The sequence below is a fragment of the Vombatus ursinus genome, unplaced genomic scaffold (genome assembly GCF_900497805.2).
Source record: "Vombatus ursinus unplaced genomic scaffold, bare-nosed wombat genome assembly UNPS02014818.1, whole genome shotgun sequence".
Taxonomy (NCBI): Eukaryota; Metazoa; Chordata; class Mammalia; order Diprotodontia; family Vombatidae; genus Vombatus; species Vombatus ursinus.
The window spans coordinates 13856840-13882703 of record NW_020954596.1 but is presented as its reverse complement, the minus strand read 5'-3'; the positions used below and the strand labels follow the sequence as shown (position 1 = coordinate 13882703).

The window sequence follows — 25864 nt, the reverse complement described above, 5'->3', positions numbered from 1 at the left end:
TTGAATTTGGACCTCTTCACTCTGGAATCCACTCTTGTATCTATCTACTACGTTGCTACTGTCTTAGAAACATTAAAACCAGTGTGGCACACTAATAGATATCCCAGGTACCATCTGTGCATCTAGGGGTAGGAGCTGGTACAAATATAACACTGAAAAAATTGCTTTAGTCCAAATTTTGAAAAATAATCCTCAAGTCCATGTCCTCTGCAGGCCCTAATTAAAGCTTTGTCATTGTTTGAACATTTGTTCTTGTTGACAACTTTTCTCTTCCTTTATTTCTCATGCTTACAGTGATAAGAGAAAAAAAATAACCCAAGATTGTGATTGCAAAGACTAGGTCCAGAAAATTGCCATTCAGATCTTTTTGTGTAGTGGAAGGAGAACTGAATTTGGAGTCAGAAAAGAGCCCTAGATTTGAAACCAGAAGATGGCACTTTGAATCCTGGCCATCCAACTTGCTGTGGGACCAAGATTAATTTACTCCCCCTCTGTGCTTCAGTTTCCCATTCAATAAAATAAGGGTAGTAGCATAGGTAGGACTATCAGGGGTAGGGAACCTGTGACCTTGAGGCCACATGTGGCCCTCTAGGTCCTCATGTGGCCCTTTGACTAAATCCAAGCTTCACGGAACAAGTCCCCTTAATAAAAGGATTTGTTCTATAAAACTAGGACTTAGTCAAAAGGCCACACCTGAGGACCTAGAAAGCCACATGTGGCCTTGAGGCTGCAGGTTCCCCACCTCTGCACTAAATTATCTCTAAGGGTCCTTCGAGATCTAAAAACAAGACTTGGATGATTTCTAAAGTCCATTCTTGTTTTAAATTTTTATGATTCTAGGAACAACCTGGGAGATGGAATAGGGGAAGGGAGAATTGTATTTTTCACATCATTTAGAAAATAACCACTCTCCAATCCTAATTTTAAATGACTGCATTTCCTGCAGGGCACAAATACTCAACTTTAAGGTCTATTTGATAATTAAAGCCAGGAGGTAGTCCCTGAGCTGCTGTGATCAGGGAGACTGATTTAATCTGTATCATGTAGGTGGTTTTTCCAGCTGGAGAAAAAGGGTCTATGATGGATGGGCTGTTAGATTCCTGTAAAGGTCTGGTTTTGTTGGGTTAGCTGAGAGATGGCTTTCTGGACAACAGAACCCAGATTTTCACTCTTCAAGCAGAGGAAACAAGGTGCCATGGCCAGATCTCCTGGCAGGGCCTTGAAACAGAGAAATAAATAATCTTTTGTCCTGGACAGCCAAAATTATCTGAGGAGTCCATCTGGATGGACAGTCTCATTTATCCAGATGCTTAGTATCTTTTCTAAGGTGGGTTGGCTTCAGACAATGGCTTTGTGTTACTTGCAGGCTAATTAAAGAAAGAGGGGAAAGCTTATTAAGGTATTCATTAGGATTAAATAATATATTGGATTTCCATTTGTTCATTTAAATTCATTGGATTCACATCATCCACTAAATGAATGATACCTTCACACATTCAATTTCCTTTCAAAAGAATTTCACTTTTTCAGGTAAGTATCCAAGAGAGTCCTGTGGTTTGTAAGAGAGAGCAAAAAGGAAAGAATGTCACCCTGATATCTTTTAAATAAATCCCTTCTCCCCTAAGGCCACATTTGTCATTCTGAGTTTTTGTATCTAACCATCTGACCCTGAGTGACTTCTTTCATCCTCACATAAGTTGGAAGCCATAGTTCAATCAGTGATGCTGACATCGGCCAAAGGTCAGCAGCTCCTCTTGCTCTTGCTAGCTCACTCTTGCCTGTTGCTAGCTGTGCGACCCCGGGCAAGTCACTTAATGCTGCTTGCCTTAGTTTGTTCATCTGTAAAATGAGTAGGAGAAGAAAATGGCAAACCACTCCAGTATCTTTGTCAAGAAAACCCCAGATGGGGTCATGAAGAGTCAGACATGACTGAAATGACTAACAACACTCTTGCCTCATCTCCCACTTTTTAGCTCTGACACTGTCTGTCGCTGTAGGACTGAAATTGGTGTCATCAGGCACCAATGCTTTGCTTTCCCCTATAAAAAAAATTTTACATTCATGAATTTCCTTTGTGATACACAAAGGAAATTCATGAATGTAAAATTTTATATGCATACTGAATCAAGCTCTTTGAGGGCAAGGATTATTTTGGGGGAGGATCTGTTCTTTGTATCTCCAGTGCCAATCAAAGGCCTGATAATCAGTGCTTAATAGATACTTATTGATTGCTAGGATAACAGGGTTAGAGTTGGAAGGGTTCTTTGTGGTTATCTTTTATTTCAGAGAGGTGGAAACTGAAGCCAAACCAAATAAAGTGACTTGCCCAAGGTCATATAGATATTAAATGGAAAAGCTGAGATTTCAACCCAGGTCCTCTTGTCCTCACATTCAAAATTCTCTTCATTGTAGTATACTGGTGATAGCTTCCTTCCCTTCATGGAACCATTTTTCCTCATTTGGAAATCTTGGCAATTGATCTAACACCAGTCCACACTGTACCTTGGATTAACAATACCTGATGGTAGCAGTTTGGAGACTTTGATCTAGGTAGAGCTAATGCTGAAAGCAGCTGCTAAGCCATATGAGAAGAAATAACATTTCACTACGGGCTGAGTATAAGAGGGGTTTCCTTATAATAGCATGGTGAAAAGGGTTAGTGTGTGTGCATTTGTATTTCTATTTATTGATATGCCCTAACTTTTTAATTTTAATATATGTGTATATACCTTTATCTATCATATATATCAATATATAGTTTATGTCTATATAATTGATACATAGATATATTAGTCCATCTCCCATTTTAGGGAAGCTAGGTGGTATAGATTGGTCCATTCTATCTAGCTAGGTGGATAGAGTGCTGGGCCCGAAGTCAGGAAGACTCATCTTCCTGAGTTCAAATCTGGCCTCAGACATTTACTAGCTGTGTGACCTTGGGCAAGTTACTTAACCTTGTTTGCCTCAGTTTCTTCATCTATAAAATGAGTAGGAGAAGGAAATGGCAAACCACTCCAGCATCTTTGTTAAGAAAACCCCAAACGGAATTATAAAGAGTTGGACACAAATGAAATAACTGAACAAAAACAAAAATATCTCATTTTATGAAGGACAAACTGAGTCTCAAAGAGAGGAAATGACTTGTTCAGTATATCTAGTTAGTATGCAAGAGAATTAGGATGTGAAATCAAGACCTTTTGACTCTTCCATTACACCCTCTTTACATCACAGGACCTCACTAGGCAGTGGATGAGAGCCAGTGATAAGTGCCTCTGAAGGAGTTCTTGACTTAGGGTCCAGGGACCCTTCCCATTGATAGATTTCAGAGGCCCTATGTATTTGAATTAGGAAAAAATACATTTTTACTTTCATTACCTTCTATAGAATTTCTTTCAGTTATGAATTTTAAAAAAAGAAACATTTTTTTTTTCTGAGAAGGGGTTCATAAGCTTTAATAGAGTGGTAAAGGATTCCATAATACAAAAAGTAACCTCAATGATCTTAGACCCCATAGGCTTACCAAGTTCCCATTGGTTTGACCAAAATCAGTGATGTTTACCAAGGGGTCTGGCTAATGATCAGTCCATTCAATCCTTCCACAGGTACATTTTAGGGGATAGAGGTAGTTGGTTGCAAAGCAGAATATCAGGAGCTATCAGATCTGAGAATGATCATGAGAGTATCTAGAAAAGAGAGGGCAATTGATCCCAGGTAAATATACTAATGAAGTAAGAACAATGAGGGAAATAGAGAGTATCAGGCTACAAAGGAAATTCGGAGAAAGAGTCACTCTGTCTCTAATTTCCTCTTTCTGAGTCTCAGTTTCTTCATCTTAAAAAGGAAGGGCTTGAATTATATGACATCAAAGGCTCATTCCGTCTCTCACATTCTACGTTCAATGTTAGAAGGTCCCTTACAGCTCTGACATTCTGTGATCCATCTTCTGAGGAAGCTTCCAGCTCTGATATTCTGTGTTTTACATTACACCATTTTATGTTGTGTCATAGGTAAGGTAGATGTAGAGAGTACAGGGTGCAACATGGTCAGAGGCAATTAGAACTGACCTATAACCATCAATTTTTGAAGCCTTGCTCTGTCTTATCCAAAAAAGGGACACCTCCCAGGCACCCAGCCAGGATCTGACATTTTTCTGTCTAAGTAACACTTTAAGTGGAAGAACCAGATCACAAATCATTTATTTTTTTTCTTTTCCTTTTACTTCTTTTTCATCATAATCATCAAACTCTGTCCTATGTTCATAAATTTCCTTTCATGGAATTCCTCTGCCCCTCTTTTTATTTTTAATTCCTTCTTTTATAACTCTCATTTTGCCCCTCTAAAGCTAGTTCCTTCTCTTGATGAGCCTACTTTTGTGTTTCAGATGTTTCCCTTTATAGAGAAGCTAATAAATCCTTTCTTCTTCCCCCCTTCATTACCCAAGGACAATTTCAGGTAGGAAAGAGGAAGAGCCAGGGAGGCATGGTGGAGAATACAGGAAGGACATCTGTAGAGGAAAAAACAGGGGACTTAGGTCAGACAATTTAGTTCTGAGTCCTAACTGCCTCTGTGATGGTGGGTGAGGCAAATAATCATACTGCACCTCCATTTCTTCATCTCTAAAATGGGAATGATAATCCTTGGATTATTTGCTTCACAAGATTGTTTTAAGGCAAGTGATTTACAAAGTGTTCCCATGATCTTATTCATTTGAAATGCTTGTAGTAATCATAGGATTTGGAGCTGGAAGGGACATTGATAGTAATAATAATTATCTTTGTATATTGCTTTAAGGTTTGCATTGAGCTTTCCAAATCCATTTGATCCTCACAACTCTGGGAAATAGGTGTTATTATTGTCCCCATTTCCCAGATGAACAAACTGAGCCCAGAGAGGATAGGTGACTTGCACAGAGTCACATAGCTAGTATGTGTCTGAGGTAGCATTTGAACTCAAAACTCATTGATTCCAAATTCCACTATCCCATTGAAACACATAGCTGCCTCCAGAAGTCATCATCAAATCCCTTCCTTTTAAGATGAGAAAGATGAGATCCATAGTGGTAAAGTCCTTTGTCCAAGGTCACCCAGGTAGTAAATAGTGCAGCTGGTATTTTGCCCCAGGTCCTCTGCTTTCAAGTCTATTCTTGCCATTCCCAAGTGTGAACCGTGTTGGTTTTGGTAACTGGTTTCTCACACAAACCTCTTGGTCTGAGCCGATTGAGTTCCTAAAGGGACGTGTTACTTACATGGCTCGGTTTCCTACTCTAGGTCATAGTGCCCTGGCCTCTTCTTTATCTTCTGTTTCTCTGTGCAGGAAAAAGACTTTTAGAAAAGCTCTTTGGAATTCATATCCACAGAGCTTGAGGCTGGTGAAGTCTTTGTGGTAGCATGGTAAAAAAAGGATAGTGCCTGCTCTGGACTCAGGAAGACCTGGGTTCAAATAATTGAGGGCCATGTGACTATTTTTAGTTAGTGATGTCACATGTGAGGAGCTCCCCATGAAGAACTTCATCTACATCTACCAATATGGATCTGCCCCTTCTCTAGGGTTAAGAGCTAGCTGGGGCACTGGGGTTAAATGACTTCCCACAGGTAATGTTTCAGGTAGGGCTTGAACTCAGGTCTTCCTGACTCTGAAGCCTGCTCTCTATCCACTACACCACCCTTCATTTCTTTATATGAACATTGGCAAGGCAGATAAGTGCCAAGGTACATGGAACACCATGTCTAGAGTCAGGTAGACATCAGTTCAAATCCAGCCTCAGGCACTTATTAGCTATGTGGCCTTGATCAAATCATTTAACTTCTGTTTGCTTCAGTTTCCTAAACCATAAAATGTGGATAATAATACCATCATCTCTCAGGGTCATTTTAAGATTAAATGACATATCTGTAAAGTGCTTAGCATAATACCCGGAATATAGTGGGTGCTTAATAAATGTTTCTTTCTTCCCCTCTCTCTCCTCCTCCTCTTCCCTCCACTTCTTCATTTCTTCTTCATCTATGCATACTTAAAAGGAACCTCACTTTCCTCAGTTGTAAAATATTGAGATAATGATGCCTATGGTAATTACCTCATAGGGTTTTTATTAGGCTCAAATGAGCTAGTCTATTATAGCACTTTGCCAACTTGAATGTGCTGTGTAACCACCAGCCCTTACAGTTTCTAATAACTTGCATCAATAGATCAATAAATTTGTTATTTCTCTACTGTGGGTGCTCCCTCCCCTACCTGGATTGCAGACCTTCGCAAAATGGTCTTTAAGAGTTGGTACAGCTGAAAGAAATCATCACTAGTCATTCCCTAGCGGTCATCTTTCTTCCTGTTAGTTTTCCTTAACATAGCTAGACTGGTCCTTGGGTGACAGAAACATAATCCAACTGCTGACCCTGTGTTGGAAGCCTTCCCAGTTCTGCAGGAAATGCCAGGGTTTAGGCTCTGTTGTCAAGGACTTTGAAGATCTGAGACTTCCTCCATGCCATAGGGAGGCACTGGGGAAATTTTAGGAAAGGGTACTAGGTTACTTTTGAGGCCCCTTCCAAACCAAAGAGTCTTTGAAATAGGTGATTTTAAGAAAATTTTGTTAGCGGTCATGCCTGAAAACCCTGCAGTCAGGGAGGCTGAGCCTTTCAGGAGCTCAAGAGTTCTGAGACAAAGTTAGACTAAAATTAATTGGGTGTCAGTCCAAAGTTCAGCACCACTGTCTTTGGTCCCTTGGAATGGGAAGCCACCAGGCTGCCTAAAAAGGAACAATCCAGCCCAGGTTGGAAACAGAACAAGTCAAAGCTTCAACGATGACCATTAGGTGAGGTATCTAGGTGATACAGTGGTTAGAGCACTGAACCTGGAGTCAGGAAGATCTGAATTCAAATGTGGCCTCAGATGCAAACTGTGTGACTTTAGGCAAGTCACATAACTTCTGTCTGCCTCACTTTCCTCGGGATAAGAATAGAACCTACCTGCCAATGCTATTGTGAGGATCAAGTGGGATAATAATCTTGAAGTGCTTAGCATTGTCCCTGGCACATTATAAGTGCTATATAACTGCCAATATACTTCCAACCTGGGCAGGATAGAGAGACCGTATCTGAAAATCAAAAACTTAACCTTGTTAGTGTAGGCATCATATTGGTACTTAATATAGGCAATGTTGAGTTATTTTTATATAGCACATGGGTGTCACAAGCAAGGGAGATCTCTATTTCAAGTCAATAGATTGACATTTTCTGTTTTTCTATCCATTTTCCTTGTTAGTCTTCTCTGCAATAGCTTTTTAAGGAGTTAGTTAATTGGTGAAAATTTATGTGGTGCTAAACTTCGCAAACTTACAGCTTAAGTCTGTCTCATACATCCCTCTACCATCTTGAAACAAAATGGTGGCCATATAAAGTTTCAATATGCACTGTAGTTTTCAACAGATTTCAGTACAACTTAGCATGTGGGCAGAGATTACACAAAGAAGCAATCATACTGAGAAAGACTGACAGATCATAGAATTACTAGTGATGATTTGTCAACTCAATGTCCCTATAATTTGTCTTTCTGTTTCAGATAATTCTCGTAAGCTCATCTCTTAATGACCGGGACCAGAGCCTTTTCCTGAGCACCGATGAGGGGGCCACCTTTCAGAAACAGCTCATCACATTCTTTGTCGAAACTCTGATTTTCCATCCTAAAGAGGAGGATAAAGTGGTTGCCTATACTAAGGAGAGCAAGGTAAAATTTAATGACCCCACATGGTTCTAATCTGCAGGGACTCTAATAGAAGCATTCCCTACCAGCACTGATGTGACTTACTCATTCTAATTAGCTTTCATCAGATTTGATATCCTGGCTCCTGGGCAGAAAGATGGAGGCTTCTGTGGTTCATCTCACTTAATCCAGCTAAGGCTATTGTCTCAGCAGCCTGCCTTTGGAGGAAAGAGATGCAAGGGCAGGGCGGGTGAGGGAAGACTGAAACAAATATATTAAACCTATGTTGTTTTGCCTCTATCATCAAGCCCAAGGAATTAAAACAGTCCTGGGCATTTTCCAGAAGTAGTCATAGAGGATACCTACCACTAACTAGCTGAGTGATCCTGGGCAAGTCCAACAAAAGATGGGCTGCGTTATTTGCTAATGAGTTCTCTGTCATGAGAAGTATTCCAGCAGGGGCTATGTAGTATAGTCAAAAGAACATTGGACATGAACCAGGATTTGTGAGTTCTGTTCCAAGATGGGTGGCTTTGCGTGGTAGTGAGTACCCTGTCATGAGAAATATTCAAGCAGGGGCTACATAGTACAGTGACTATATTATAGTCAAAAGAACACTGGACATGGACCAGGATATGTGAGCTCTGTTCTCACCTCTGCCACTGTTTTGTCATGTGACTTTGGGCAAGTCACTTTCTGATTCTAGGTTTGAGATTTTTGTTTTTTATCTGTGACATGGGAGAAATAGATTAGATACCTTTTAGGGTCCTTTCTAGACTTACGCAGTAGAACTTCTGACAAAGGTATTTTTTTTAATATGAACCATTGTTATTGGTATTTTTAAGAGTCTTCATGATGCTAGACTTACCCTGTATCCCTTTGTCTTCTTATGTCAATCTCACATAAATATTCAATGATTAATAAACATTTATTAAACATGAGCTATGGGATTCCTGTTTTTGCATCCTGCCCTGAGTTCCTGCCTTATCCTGATTCATTCTTATCTGTAAAACAAGGATGATCAGACTTTCACTCTACATCTCACATTATTGTTAGGAGCAAAATGCTGTATAAAATATATGCCACAGAATTTACTTCTCTCTGGGTCACTCTTCCCTCATTTATAAAAGAAGAAAATTGCTAGTAGAAAGCACATGGGGTCTGGAATGAGAAGACCTGGGTTCAAATATAATTTCTGCTACTGTCTAACTGCCTGACCTATATGCAATACAGTACAGCAAGAAGAGGATTTGATTAAATCACAGGACCTTGGTGTGAATCCTGATTCTGCTACTTAACTAACTACCTTTGTGATTTTGGGCAAGTCACTTAACATAGGTCTTAGATAGGCAGATGATAAGTCTTTGTGTGTGTGTATGTGTACATAAGGAAATAGTGGATATTATTAAAGCAACAATGACAACTCTCATTTCTATAGTTCTGGGACCCTTTAAACTCTTCTATGTTGTCTCATACTCAAGTCAATGTCCCTATGATTTGACTTTTTATTTTAGATAATTGTTGTAAGCTCATCTCTTAAGCCCCATTTAAGATAAATGTTTGTTGTCATAAATGAGTAAAGAGAGACACAGAGATGGCGTATGACTTGTCCAAGTTTGCTAGTGACAAAGCAATGTTTAGATGTATTCTGGTTATCCTGTGTCCTGCAATACCTATGTCAGCTGCTGCTCTGTTCATGTATACTTGAACTTGTAAGACTTAGAAAGCTGGTATGATATATCAGAGGGTAGCTAAGTGGGGCAATGGATAGAGTTACCAGATGTGGAGTCAGGAAGATTCCTCTTTCCTGAGTTCAAATTCAGCCTCAGACACTTCTAGCTATGTTACCCTGGGCAAGTCACTTAATCCTGTTTGCCTCAGTTTCTTCATCTGTAAAGTGAGCTGGAGAAGGAAATGGCAAACCACTCTAATACTTTTGCCAAGAATACCCCAAATGGCATCATGAAGAATCAGACATGACGGAAGTGACTGAACAACACCACAAATCAAATGCTACTAAAAAATGACTGAAATTATATGCCAGAAACTACACTGGTCATAGATTCAGAACACATCTTGGCTATGATGCTTACTAACTATGCTACCCTGGTCAAGTCAGTCAACCTCTCTTGAGTCTCAACTCTATCATCTACCAAAAGTAGAATTAATAAAACTTGTGAGTTGTTATTATGAGATAATTCGGTGTACTTTTCATGATGTGCTAAATGAAGCTGGAGAAATGGTACTGGAGAAAATAAATAGAAGAGATCACTGAAGCAGACCAAATATATAGAGTAAATCTAGAAATGGGATGATACATTCCATTTGTTGCGAGTATTAAAGGATTGAGTCTCAAGCTATCTGAAAACAGGGGAGATACTAAATCATTAGGGAGAAAATCACAGATGATATGCCTAGAGAAAGATAAATAGGGCAACAGTAACTACCACCCCAGTCTCAACATTAAACACCTCCGATCCCCCCACCCCTCCAGTCCTCCCAACCCTTCCTCATTGTAGTGTGGGGATGGAGGAGAGGGGGCAGTGTGAGTGATCTCAACACATATTCAAGGTATCATTGCTTGAAATGTGAAAAGGGAAGAGGCAGGATTTGCAAAGGGCATTTTACAACAGAGCTCTTCTTCACAATCAGTTGACTGAGTGGTGCAGAGATTCCAGTCTTACTGTACTGGTTTATTGACTGTAGAAAAAGCATTTAATTCAATAGAGTAAAAGTCTGATGGGCTTTCGTCCAACAAGGTAGCTCTTCTACATAATTGAAAATCATACAATGAATCTTAGTAGATGGGACATCTTATTACAGATTATCGCTTACTTTCAGTGATCCTCTGATTATCAGTGTCAAGTGAGGCTTAAAACAGAGAGCTACGTGCTTCTTACTCAGAGCTCCTTACTCCAAAGATGATGAGGTCCTCCACATTCTCTTGTTTGTGGATGATAGGATGGTGATTGCTTCAATCTCTGGAATGTTACAGAGGCTCATAACGGAGAACCACAAATCAAAAAATTTCAGCCTAGCAATCTATACAGGAAAAACCAAGTGGATAAAATTTGCCTATTGTCCAGAGCAATGGCTGGCAAACTATACCCTAAAAGCCAAATCTCACCCTCTGTCTGTTTTTATATAGCCCATGAGCTAAGAAGGGTTTTTATATTTTAAAATAAAGTTTATCATATTTATTATACAAAAACAGGCAGCGGGCCTGATTTGGTATTTAGACCATGGTTTGCTAACTCCTGGTCCAGAGTATGAAATGCAGGTAGATAGAGAAACCATTAAGCTGGTCCAGTTCTCTCTCTCTCTCTCTCTCTCTCTCTCTCTCTCTCTCTCTCTTTCTGTGTATGTATGTATATGTATACATATATGTATATATATGCATGTGTACATATATGTGTGTGTGTGCATGCATGTATATATGTGTATATACCTATATACACGTATAAATATATATACACATGTAGATATATATGTATATCTAATATAAATATATTTGATACACAGTAAGAGGGGTTCAGAATTAAATAGGAAGAGAAGAGGAACTTTGACTTTGGGAAGATCAAAAGTGTTTTGCAGTGACTCTCAAACTAAGCTGTAAAAAATCTTTTTGATAAAGTTATTCCTTTGATGATTTTATATTACTACAAATCACACACTACTGGCATAAGGGCCAATACTGATCTACAAAATGTTTACTAGTAAAATTCTGTCTTATGGGTTAAAAATTAAGTCTTGCTGCATTTCCCAATGCTTCTTCTTTCCTTGTCTTCTAGTATTGATTGGCTTTCCTTCTCCCTGGCTACCAGTTGCTGCCACATAGTTTTCTGAAGGCTTAGCAGTTCTCCACAGAATGGCCTAGCCCAAGGGTGGGGAAATTCTGGCCTTGAGGTCACATGTGGCCTTTCTAGGTCCTTGGGTGCAGCCTTTTGACTAAGTCCAAATTTTACGGAACACATCCTTTTTATTAAAGGAATTTGTTCTATGAAGAGCCTTGAGGCTGAGGATTCCCCACCCCTTGTCTCACCACAGTCTAGTTGGGGCTGGGAAGTAGTAACATAGATGCCAATACTGCATCAGTTCAATCTTTCATATTAAGGAGAAAGACTCCTCTTATCATATAGTGGAGAAAATATTGAGTTCTAATTAAAATCATCAAAGATTCTGTGGTAGATGAAATAATAGAGATAGTTTCCTTCAGTGATGATCTGAATGTCAGAATCAAGTGAGACAGAAAATAGAGTGCTGTCTGCTTGCCAAGATTTTGGCCATTAAAAAAATGATATTGGCCATTGTCATGAAAGAAGTCCAGCCCAGAGAGCTTCAGGCATTGAGCAGAATGACAAACAATGTTACACATTCTGGTCTGAATCAATACCTCTCTACTGTGATGAAATGATAATTTGTTTAGGAATGGATCTCAAGAATGGAAAAAGGTGACTCAAATGTTACCAGCATCATTCTCACTGATAGAAGGAATTCTATTTCATCACTGCCTCTTTAGGCGACCATAGAGAGCTCTAAATGGACTCAAGGTACTCTTCCTTTCTGAAAAATGGGACATAAATTCGAAGAATCTCTCAGTCAGAGGAATTTTGGCTTCCTTGGCTAGTGGGTGGACATGTCAAATGCCTACCAATAAAGAGGCAATAAAAGAACTTCTGGATAGCTGTGGATTCTAAGGATTCACTAGGGATGCAAAATCATCCTACTCTTCTTGCAGCCAAATATACACCAATCCTACTGCAAACAACTCCCCTGGCATATAAGTAGGAATAGTTGTTCTGATCATGTGATCAAGCAATTGTCTCCTCTTTCAGTCTCTATAACCTTGGTGATAGGTGGGTGCGTGGGAGAGGTGCAGCCAATGATTTGTAACAGCAACTGCAGAGAACTCATATGCCCACATGGCAGTTATTCCTCCATCGTTGCCTATTACCATGGTCATACAAAAAGAATATCTCCATATGGTTTATTCGTAACTTCATTCTGGCACAGATTTCCCAGAAGTGATAGTTTTGACACCTTTTAGTAACTCTCAGCCCAGCTTACTATCATAACCAAAGTACCCTGGGCAAAGTTGCAGGAGTGTGGCAACTTAGAGTCAACCATGTGTACAATGCACCTTGGTTTATGATCCCCAGGAGATACTACTCCTACTCAGAAACAATTAAATTGGATATGTTTTAAACAGCATGAGAGAAGGATCTGAGGCTGGTGTCCTGTTTTACTCTCTTCTCCAAACTGAAAAAAAAATACTGAATGTTTTTGTTTTTTTTTTTCTGGCACTAGGATGCTTGAGTCCTAGAGAATTCTTTTATTCCTGAAAGCAAGAATTGTCAGGGCTGGACTGATCAGCTGAAACCTCTCAAGCCAAGGAAAAAGGAGCAACAACAAGAAGGCTTCCAAGGAGGGTAGGGCTAGAATGATTGGTTGAGTAGAGCAAACCAGGGACTAGTTACCAGAAATATAGAGTATAAAGCTGAAAAGATAGAGCTCGGAGATAGGGCCCATTTCAGAAGCATGAGTTCATACCAGAGCATCAAAAGAGTGTGAAAAACAGACATGTAAACTTGATGAACAATAAGCAGATTCCCAAATATCAGGAGGAAAAAGAGTTACATGCTTGCTCAGGGTTTGTTTGTTTGTTTGTTTGTTTTTAATGGCTACATGTGAGGTAGCTCTTCTCTTTAGCTTTCCCTGAGTGGTTTTAGGCTGGACAGTTCCCTGACACCATGTGGGGGAAATAGCCATCTCCTGGTATCAGTGGACAATAGACTTCTCCCTCAACATCTACTAAATAGTGTGCCTGGATCACGTTATCCTCATCAACTCCACAGCATGTTGGACATAGGAGAGGCTTGATATTTGTTCAACTTCCTTGTTCATGATCATTTCCTTGAAATGATCTTTAGGGAGGATTTCTGTATCTTCATCTGGTTCAGAACCTTAGATAGTGGCATAATTCAGATACTTGAGGAGAATGGAGAATCTTGGAGAGTGGATATTGCTAGGGTAGCACTGAGGAGACTATTATTCCTCAGGCAAGGAGATAAAAGCCTGGATTTCCTAGTGGTCATGGGAATGAAGAGAAGGAATAAGATTATCTTGATAATGACTCATTCTCACTATTAGAGCTTTAAAGCTGGAAAAGACTTTAGAAATCAAAGTATCCACCTTTCTCATTTTACAGATGAGAAAACTGAGGCTCAAAGGAAGAAAACTAATTACTCCAAATTTAATAGACAGTGATGAAAGCAAATAATATCTGGTCTGTTCATTCCAACTTCACTGATTTTCTTTTCTGTATCATACTACTACTAAACTGGGTTCCGGGCAAGGGGAGGAGAAGTGGGGGGAAGAGTTGAGGACGTGTCTGAATCAAGCTTTCATATTCCATTCTAAGCCTATATAAAAGGCTGCCCACAGGATGTCCTTGTGGAACAATTGATCTCAGGAAGCCAAGTGCATTCCTGGACTCCTCATAGCTACCACTGCCTGCTGGTTGCTCTGACCTAAGATCCAGAGAGAGTTCCATTAATTCCATCAATAAATTTAGTATTTTCAGCCCCTTCTTATCTACAAAGAATAACATTCATTCCTCTTCCCTGTCAGACTTCTCATATCCCATTGCTCTCAGGAGCATCTGATTTAGAATCAGAAAATATGGAATTGAATCTTAGTTTTTGTACATAGTACCTTGTGTAACTTTAAGTATGATGTCATGAATGGAGCACTGAGCTGGGAGATAGGAAGAACTGGATTTGAATCTTGTCACAAATCCTCATTAACTCTCAGTAAATCACTAAATTCTTCTGAGTCTCATTTTCCTCACTGGTAAAATCAAAGTAATAATAGCACCTACCTCAGAGGGTTGTTGTAAGGGTCAAATGAGATAACTGATATAAAGCACTTTGCCAACCTTAAATGCTATATGAATGTGAGCTCTAATTATTATTATTGTCTTTTTATCCCTTTGGACTTCAGTTTATCCTTCCATAAAATGAGATATTGACATGAATCATTAGTATTTCTGTATATTACCAATAGAACTCAGCAGGAAGAATTAGAAAAAGAAATTAAATTTGAGATAACCACAGAATGCAGTTATGTTGTATAAATACAAACTGTATAAAATACCAAATGTATAAAATATTCAAGAGTCTATCTACCAAAACACACAAACTTTTAAAATACAAGTACAGAATAGTCTTCTTTTTCTTTTCTTTTTTTTGTCAGAATAGTCTTTACAGAAGTAAAATCAGACAGGTAATTGGAGAAAACTTTAATTGCTCATGATTAGGTCATACCAATATAACAAAAAGTATAATACTGCCCAAATTAGTTTATTTGGTGTTGCATCAATCAGGCTACCAAAAATAACTTTGTAAAGCTAGGAAAAAATAACAAAATTGGGGCAGCTAGGTGGTACAGTGGAGAGAGTGCTGGCCCAGGAGTCAGGAGAACCTGAGTTCAAATCTGGCCTCAGAAACATAGCATTCACTAGCTGTGTGACTCTGGGCAAGTCACTTAACCCCAATTGCCTCACTAAAAAATAAATAAATAAATAACGAAATTCATCTAAAGAAACAAGAGTTCAAGAGTCTCAAGTAAAATGAATGAAAAAAAAAAAACAAGAAAAAACTTAGTAATACCAGATCTCACATTATAAAATGAAGCAATAATCATCAGAACTATTTGGCAATGGTTAGAAAATAGAGAGGTTGATTATGAATAGGTTTGCTACACAGGATACAAAAGCAAATCAACATAGTAGCAACATGTTTGATAAATCCAAAGACCTCAATTCTTGTTTAAGAACTTAACTGTTCTTAAAAAAAAAAGTACTAGAAAAACTAGAAAGCAATCTAGCAAAATTATGTTTAGGCTAATCCCTCACATTATATACTAAAATAAGCTTCCTATGTATGCATGACTTAGATATAAAAGGTTAACATAAACATCATAAATTAGTAGAGCAAGGACAGATATGTCTTTTGTAGTTATGAATAAAGGGACAGAGAGGATCACAAAAGATAAAAAGCACAATTTTTAATTATATAAAATTAAAAGAATATTGCACAAACTCAATGCAAGTAAAATTAGAAGGGAAACCATCCACTTGATCATTTCTCATGGCACAATAGTTGTCCATTACATTCATATAGCATACTTTGTTCAGCCATTTCTTATTTTATGAACATCCTTTGAGTTTTCAGTTCTTTGCTACCACAAAAACAAAAACTGATATGAATTTTTATATCCATAGGGAACCTTTTTTTTTCTTTCTTTGATTTCTTTAAAAGTATAGGCCCAGTAGTTGTATTTTGGGGTCAAACTTAGATGAATCAATGTAGAATAAAGTAAGCAGAACCAGAAGAACAATTTATGCCAAAAAAAACCCCACAGCATTATAAAATCAAACAGCTTTGAAAGATTTAAGAACTCTAATAAACACAATGACTAACCATGCCCCCAGAGGTCCAATCAAGAAAAATACTACCCACCTCCTAACAAAGAGGTGATGAATTAAATATATAGAATCAGACATGAGTCTATTTTTGAGCCTGACCAAAGTAGAAATTTTTTTTGATGGACTGTGTATATTTTTTTTTATTAATGTGCTCTTCCCTGGCAAAGGAAGAGGAGGAGGTAGGAGACAGAGATAAAGAAATGAAAAAAGAGACTGAGACATCCAAAGTATAAAGAGAAAAAGACTAAAAAAAAAGCTTATTAAAAGGCAGATAAATCAACAGAGAGGACCCTAATACTGGAAAGATAATGAGTAAAATCTCAAAGACAATACAAAATTATCTTAACAAATGTTACAACATGCAGGCAAGTGAATAAGTGCCTGTTGAAAGAAAAAATCCTGTAGACTCCCCAGAGAAGATAGAATAACAAGAATTCCAGAATGGCTCAAAAGAGAAATGAAATTCACAAATAAAAAATTAAAAATAAATATAGGTCAGAACTTAGAGCTTTTAACACAAATATTTTTAAAAAATCAATTAGCAGGTTAAAAAATAAATCTGTCTAAAGAAATAAATCAGACATGAATATATTTGGAATAAAAATACTGAAGTAGAGAAAATTTTGTCAAATGAGGAAAAAGAGACAACAATGTAAAAAAAATCATATGAATTCTACATAAGACAGAGTGATTGACCTTGAAGATAAGATACAAAACAATAACTTAAAAAACTTAAGACTCCCAGAAGAACATGGAAACTTTTTTTTTTAAATATGAGTACTGCAATGCAGGAAGTAACATGTGGAAATTAATCAGAATTTCTGAATATGGACAACAAATCTGCTATCAAGAGAATCCACACATCATTGCCTCTGTACCATACATAAACTTAAAGACATGTGATGAGCAAATTTAACAATTTCACAAGTTTATAAGTACTAAGAGAAAGACTTTCAAATATGAAGGAAAGAAAACTTGTATATCACAAGATTATTCCTTATCCATGAGAAATTACACAAAGGAATGTGAGTGTATTCCAGAAGACCAAAGGAGCTCAACTTAAGTGACTTGGTAGTATCCTTTAAATTCATTGAAAAAGGTATCACCTTTTTAAAAAGAGGTCATGTTCTTACTATCATCTGTCATATTGGTTTATTTGTGTGAACCACATTTTAGGAAGCATATTGGTGAGTTGAAGAACATCCAGAATAATGACAGGTCTACTGATTGAGCCTTATGACAATCAGTTGAAGAAACCAGTAATACCTATCCTGAAGAAGAAAAAACTTGAGTGAGGGGGAGGTGATGTGATAGCTCTCTCTAATCAAATATTTGAAGTTCTTTCATGTGGGAAAGGGATTATACTTATTCTGCATAATCCCAGCTATCTAGGAGGTCAGAACCAGAAGTAATGGGCAGAAGTCATTGTAATGCATCATTAGATGTAAAGTGTGAATAACTTCTTGACAAATAGAACTATACAAAAATGAAAATGGTTGTTTTGGAAAGTCTTTGCCTTTCCCCTCATTTGAGATCTTCAAGCAAATGGTAGATTTGTCACGTATGTCAGAATAGATTCTTGGCTAGATAAAGGCCTCTGAAGTTCCTTCCAACTCTAAGACTCTATGATTATGTAACACTATCTTTAACATTTGATGTTCTAATATCTTTTCCAACTTTGACATTCTATATCCCAAAGCTTCTTCTAGCTCAGACATTCTTTGATTCTGGGAGAAGAAGTTATATGGGACTTGACTCTCAGCTATGCCTCTTTCTATAAACAGTAGCTTTCAAACTATGTCCCCTCCACTTCCAATGGAAATAAAAGACTCAGTTATTTGTGTGTTCTGGTTAATTGGTGTTTGGCTGTGCAAGTATGTAGCACAGCTGAGATAAAAAGGTATCTTACTGCAGGGAGTGTTCTTCCAAAGATGTTCCCAATGGATTGAATATATTCAATCTTAGAGGTAAATAGTAAATGCCAAAAACTATAATTCAATGGTCTTTTAATTATATCAGTTGGAAGATTAACTTTTATAATTCTTCCTTATCTCTCACCAACCTCTTTTTTTCCTCCTCTTCAAGGTCTACTTATCAACTGACTTGGGAAAGAAATGGACCCTTCTTCAAGAGCGAGCGACTAAAGACCGTGTTTTCTGGTGAGAATTATTTTTTAGTACAAACCTGAAATGCAAACATGAAGTCACTAATGCTTTTCTTCAACATGTCCCATTTCCCCAGTAAGGGTCCTGAGAACACTGAGTGTCAAGATCCTATGATCTCTCTCATACGGGTCACCCAAGAGAATAAGAGGTGTTTTGGAAAGGTTGGTAAAGGTTATAACTGTCACCTACCTCATGACTCAGAGTCATCATCGCAAAGGACTTTTTTGTCCTCTGTAACCAATATCTCAGGCAGCTTGCTGAGTAGCCCAGTTCAAGAGCCTTCCTTATAGATATACTGTACAAGGGAAGATAAATAGAAGCACTTGGAAAAATCCATCCAGATACTTAGAGTTATACTGGGCTACACATACACACAAAAAGCCCTCTGTCCTTCTTTCTCCTGTCAACACATTCAGCTCTATAACCGTAGCACAAGGACTAGTTTAGGGAACATCAGACCAAAGGTCTGGATTCTCCCATTTTATATGCTGCGTTAAGGTGCCATCAGTGTTGGAGAGATACTGATATGGACCTTTAAGTGCCATATAAATACTTATTGTTATTTTTGATGTTGTTATCATCACTTTAGCATGCTCCTGCTATCCCAAGGACCTTTCCATGATCACTATCAAGAAAGGCTGTGGTAATGTCCTCCATACTAAGGTGCCAACAAGAGATAGTGTGGCATCATGAAAACAACCTTGCAAGATCTAGTTGCATTTCCCTCTCTACTATATACTGAGTAATTTTAGGAAAGTCCCAACCTCTCTGGGCCTGTGTCTACCTCAGTAAAATGAAAGGATGTGAGTAAGATTCCTTCCAACTCTAATATTCTATGGTTCTGTAACTAAACTCTGCAATGCAACATTCCAAGAAGGGAATGGGGTCAACCCTTCTTTCAGATGCTCCAATGGGTGATAGCTTGCAGTTCATCAAAAAAAAAAATTACTTAGCTTTTTTGGACCTTAGTTTTCTCCTCTGCAAATTGATGAGGTTAGAAAAGATGGTCTCCAAGTTTCCTTCTAGCTGTAATTCTTCCAATCAGTAAAAAGAATTCTGGATTTGTATTCAGAAAAACCTTGTTTTTGAATTTCGTCTCAGACCCCTACTACCTGGATGACACTGGGAAAATCACTTGTCCTCTCTAGGCCCCAGTTGCCTCATCTTTAAAATGAGAGGCTTGAACTAGATGACAGAGTTCTAAAGACCCTTCTACCTTTAAATGGATAATCCTATATCTGATAACCTAAACTGCTCCCCTGCCCAAGTGAAATCTGCATTATAGCAGGAATCAGTAAAATGTATCCTTCTGGTGGGTATGACCTTTTCCATTTTTGGTCTTTGCATCCCAAAGACCTAGAAAAATGCCCTTAATAAATATTGTTAAGTTTATCTCAGAATCAAAGCTACCAGATAAAGGAATGTAGTGGTAACCTACCAGATTTCAGGCCTAACCTGATGTGAGGCATCTAGGAAAGAGAGGAGGGGCTGAAATTGTGAATTCTCCCTGAACAAATTGCCCCCTGTTAAACATTAAAACAGATTTCACAGTTGTCTACTAGGTGGACTAGTTAGAATAACAATTATGGCTTTCCCTGGGGACTTTAGTGCTAAGTTGAACACAAACTGAACTTTGGGAAACTTAGAAGAGACTTTTAATTAAGGGCATTTTTAAATGTTCTTGATTCTATTATTCTGCTTCCCAATACATTTAATCTTTTGGGAGCTATTATCAATGTAAGTAAGTAATTTCATAAGATGTCGGATGCTTTCTTCCTGATAGAGTTTCTACAACATTTTCTTATCTAGTTTTTGCATAATGTAAAAATACTCAAACTAATAGAATGTTAAGCCTTTAAGGGACCTGACTAATCATCTAATCTAGCCATCTCCTTTTGCAGATGAGGAAACTGAGGTCTAGAGAGAGGATGGGACTTGCCCAATGTTACACAAACAAGGGCAGAGCCATTATCAGTAGCAAGGACTCATTATTTCCAATTAAATGTTATCTCCTCTTAACCACATCACATTGAATTATTTATTTATATGGTTTGGTTTTTTTGTTTGTTTTTGTTTGTTTTTGTTTTGTTTTGTTTTTCTTAGTTCCAACCAGATTTCAATAGTACAGAAAATTTTTGATATATAAATTCCCCTGTACCTTATATTCTTGAAGAGGTCCCCAGGGTATTAAGGGTTTAAAAAAAAGTGCCCATGATTATACAGCTAATATGTGGCAATGGTAGAACTTAAGTCTGTTTTCTCATCTTTAGGATGGGTACAAAAATATCTTGCAGAGCCTACTTCACAGTCTGATTGTAAATAAAGCACTTTATAAACCATAAAATTTTATATCAACACTTAGTCAACAATATTTATTATATAAGCATTGAATTATTTTATAGAAATGGAAATCAGACTATATAATAAATCCAGTAGCATATTTCTCCTTTACCTCATTGTGATATGACTGTGACCCCGGGTTCTTAAAATTCTGTGCCCGGTGATCGCAAAGTCTGGCAGTTCTACCAAGTTGGAAAGGCTTCAAATGTCATCAGTAATTGATTATGTATCTTTGATCCCAGGGATCAGCCAAATTTGCCTGAGCACTCAAGGCATGAAGGACTTGTTCAGAGAGAAACCCTCACTGAGAAAAGCATGGATTATTTGAAGTCTTGCATAAATTTAAAAATGCCTTTGCACTTGGAAGGCTACTCTTTCTTTCTCTTCCTCTTAGAATCCCTGACTTTCTTTAAGACTTATCTCAAATAACTTCTGCAGGAGGCTTTTCCTGGTACCCCTTTTCCTCTCACTCAAGTTGCTAGAGCCTTCTCCTGTAGGATATCTCTATAGAATGTCAGCTCCTTAAGGACAGGGGCTATTTTTGCTTTTTATTAACATTGCCATTGCTTAGCACAGAACCTCACATACAGGAAGTGATTAACAAATGCTGTTGATTGCATAACAGTGCTCTCTGTAGCTACATCTACTGGTAATATTTGATATCATCATCATCATTAATCATAAATAAACTTACATCTTGCCTATTTTTCCACATCTTTCACCATCCTTTTGATTTTAGTCCTTCCTACTAACCTTAAGTCTTTTATGGCTATGAGCAAAACAGAATTTTCTGTGTCTGAGGATCAAATATTGCTCTGGTTCTGGCAGAGGTCTATAATTTCCTGAGCATGTACAGGAAAAACAGGGATCTAGCAGAAAGAGGGCAAACACCCTTCCTACTCCACTGCACTCTCACCCCTAGGCATGAGCAGCATGGCTATCAGGTTTTTTAGCATTGGGTTGATTAGCTCCCAAGGATCAGGGGTCAATGCCTTCTGATCCAGGCAACCCCACGGGATTAGGGAAAAGTTTCGATGTTTTCAAAGTCCCAAGAATAAGGACGAGAGTTTTGATATGAAATTGTGTGAGTGAATACCCCAATGCTTCAGATTTAGGCTATGGGCAAATCTCAGATTCTCCATGTCCATTTTACATGTTTCAGAATAAAATGTTAGGCTGGGATGACCAAGGTTGGCAAAGAGAGTGAGTCTAAAGCTTTTCCAATAAAAATAGAAAAATAGTCTCCAGAATGAGGAAGGTGATAGATGATGGGATTCTTCTCCCCTGGGACAGACCACATCTGAAGTATTATGTTCAGCTGTGGCCACTATGATTTTTTTTTACCTTTTTTTAATCTTTAAAAACAAAATGCTTTATTAGAAATGACATTAAACATTGTAAAGTGCTTTTTAAATTCTAAATAATTATTTGTTTTAAATTATTTTAAATATTTTAAACTATTATTTTTTATTGTTGAATTTGGCTTTTACATTGTATTCAGAAGTAGTGTGTTACCCATACTGCAGACCTTCAAGTAATAGCTAGATGACCACTTACTAGGAACATTCTAGAAGGCATTCTTCATAAGAGAGAAGGCAAATGAGGTGGACTCTGAGTTCCCTTTGAACTTCATGATTCCATGAGACAACTAGGATTTGAAATTTTAGAATGAAAAAGGAGCTACCGTGAGACCTGGAGATTATTAGCCTAGAGAAGAGGGTGTTTTAAAATATGTGTATATGTATACATATATATATGTATACATATATATACACACACATATATACATATATATATGTATATATATAAAATTTATTTTTACATTGCCTAGATTTCTATCTGTATCCCTTTTGGTCTCTTTCTACTTCTCCAGAGAGGCATAGAGGAAAAAATAAAAGAGATGAAAAAATCAGCAATATTGCTCAACATATTGAAAAAATCTGAGGTTATTTATAGCAAAGCTCCATATCAATAGACTTTAGCTTTTGCAAAGGTGTTGAGGGAGGTGACTTTTCATATGTCTTCTTATGGACCAATCTCATTTTTTATAATTTTGCAACATTCAGTTTTGATGGTTGGGTGCTTGTTCTTTCTGTTAATATCATTGTGTATGTTGTTTTCTGGGCTCTGCTCACTACACTTTGTGTCTGTTCATGGAAGTTATCTCCTCATGCTCTAAAGTGACTCTCCCATTCACACTGGCAAGACAAGTCCCCAAAGAATAGATGACTGCTTTTTACCTCAGGGTTCTAGTGGATCCTGAGTGGCTGAGGGATGGTTATCTAAGACTGTAAGTCACAAGCCCACACCAGTGTGCTTAACCCCAGTGATTATCCATTGATATCAATGAAGCAGCCTGACTTAGCTCTAAGTAAATAAACAAATATTTATATATTATATATACATATAAATATATTTGTTATAATATTTATGTTATATAATATATTATACATTATATATTATATGCTATATAGCAAATAATATATTATATTGTATACATTATATATTGCATATATACTTACACACATATATATACATACATACACACACACATATATGTATGTATGTATGTATGTATTTGCTAAGTTGGTGAAGTAAAAACATTCGGTATAAAACATTTCCCCAAAAGTCTGGGACATAGACTCTCACAAGTACATATGGATTCCCGGGGAAAATGATATCAAAATGAGATCATCATGTGACAAAGAAGCCTACAGCTCCTGAAAGTACTTTGGTGGAATCCTTTTTTTCCTCCTTTTGTGGGATCCTCATGAAGTTCATTTTAGATATGATGTGGCTTTCTGCTAGGTGACTTGTACGGTCCTAAAGTTTTATTTGCTTGCTATGACTAATTCATCCTTTGCTCCCCATGAAGGCCACTGACAGTCATTGGTGTCCTGGGGACAAGTCCAAGTCTTCTGGACCTTTTGAAACTTGAAAGATTTTCCTCTAGTTCATGGTGGGGGGGGGGGTAGAGAAAGAGACATGAGCTCCTCTCTTCCTTCTTCCCCCAAACTATTCCCTTTCTTGGACTGGAAATGCTGGCCTGACATTTGAGGACTAAGAACTGAACTGGCTTTCCCTTTTATAAAAGCCCTGGAGGGCATGACTGAGTCTCTTCAAGAAATTCAGCACACTTCCTGTGTCATGACATTTTATCTCATCCACTGGCTGGAAGCATTCTATTCCTTCCCACGTTATTTAGCTAGGTTGATTAAATTGAGTTCAATGCCTTTTGTTTGACTGATTCAATAGATGTTTTAAGGTGTCAGAGCATATCATCTTATTAGTTACCTCTCTGATGGGTGGAGGCACTTTGTTCCAACCTCACTCTTATGTGCCTATCATTCTGTCTTTCATCATCGTTGCCAGTTTACTGGGTATAAAGTGAAACTCCAAGGTTATTGTGACTCTCATTTTTCTTACATAGTGATTTGGAATATCTTGTTCGTTAATCTTCAAATACTGTCTCAGACACTAGCTGGGCGACCCTGGGTACGTCACTTAACTTCTGTCTGACTCAATTTCCTCAACTATAAAATAAGGAAATAAATAGCACCTACCTCTTAAAGTCATTGTGAGGATCAAATGAGATAATATTTGTAAAATGCTTAGCACAATGCCTGGCACATAGCAGGCATTTAACATTTGTTATGTTGCTTATTATAGTCTTCCTTTTGACTACTGAGAAGAGAAGATTTAATGGAACCATGCCTGTTATCATCAAAAATCTGAAGATCTAAAGCTGGGGTTCTTAAAATGGAGCCATGAACCTTTTTAAATTGTATTCTGATGACTATATTTCAATATAATTGGTTTCCTTTATAATCCTATGTGTTTTCGGTTATATGCTTGAAAGGATCATTCCAAGAATGGTCCATATTGACAAACCAGATTGACAAACATGTCCATGATACAAAAGATTAAGAATCCCTGGGGCAGCTAGGTGGCGCAGTAGATAGAGCACCGGCCCTAAAGTCAGGAGGACCTGAGTTCAAATTTGGCCTCAGACCAAACACTTGACAAGTACTAGCTGTGTGACCTTGGGCAAGTCACTTAACCCCGATTGCCTCACCAAAAAAAAAAAAAAGAATCCCTTATATGAGTGCTCTCATTCACAAGATGGAATAAACTTTCTTTTAGCCCTGAAAAGCAGAAATTGGGATAAGGGGTGGAAATTCTAAAAAAGTAGATTTTAGCTCCATGAAATGGAGGACTTTCTCATTCTTAGAGCTGTCCAACAATGGAATAAATTTAAGCTGATCAGTTGTTGGGATTTTTATAGAAGAGATTCGTGTTTATGGTAGGAGCTGAGCCATAGATGACTTCTTAGAGCACTTCCAGCTTGGAGAGTCTAAGCATCCTAGGTTGATCTATTTTCTCTAGCATTGCTCTCTTTGTACTCTCAGGGTGTCACACTGAGCTTGCACCACTGAGAAGCTCTGAACTCTCTTCGGGGGGCAAGGAAGAGAATAGCAGGGAAGCAACCTTTAGTATTCCTAACTGGAAAATAAAAGTCTATTTCAGCTATCAGGAGTTCTTTTTCTGGCGTCAGCGTGAATCTAAAGCCTAACCAAGTCTTCTTAACTTGATGTTTAGGGACAAAATAAGAAAAAAAAATTGTTTGAGTTGCGCGCACACACACACATACACAGACACTCACACACACACACACACACACACACACAGAGGAGAATAAAAAAGCCTCGTTTTTCTGGGATTTGCCTTTCTCCCTTTGGCTCTGTTCTGAATGCAGACTGCAGGAGGGGGAGATGGAGGGAATTCATTAAAGCTATGTCAGCCTGTCCTGAACTTACAAACATTCAGCTAGGCCCCAGGCAAAAAAAGAGGGCACTTCTGGACTTGATATTCCCTGTGGGAACTTTATTGTGGTTGGTGCTTTCATTTAGATGTTATTAATCAAATCACATCAATAAGTATTTCATAAGCACCTTGCCTTTCTGAAGGGCCATCTCTGGTATGAAGGGGAGGCCTCATGTTTTTGTCCTGGATTCCCCACCAAACTGAAAAATACAAAAAAGGCACCAAACCAAAAAAAAAATTTTTTTCTACAGAGGGAAAAAAGAATTCCAATACATCATCCTTGCTGCTTCTTCATTTCTTTTTCTCTCTCCCTCTTCTCCTTCCTCCTTTGCCTTCCCTCTCCCTCTCCATCTAT

At 37.9% G+C, this 25864-nt stretch overlaps 1 protein-coding gene across 1 annotated transcript in view; it reads left to right on the top strand.

The window, feature by feature from the left end:
* SORCS2 (sortilin related VPS10 domain containing receptor 2) overlaps positions 1-25864 on the top strand; it is a 797231-nt gene that overhangs the window by 548994 nt on the left and 222373 nt on the right. Inside the window, exons 3-4 of the mRNA XM_027836375.1 lie at positions 7552-7716; positions 18266-18339. Of these exons, the coding sequence (XP_027692176.1) occupies positions 7552-7716; positions 18266-18339 (239 nt within the window). The remainder of the gene's footprint in view (positions 1-7551; positions 7717-18265; positions 18340-25864) is intronic.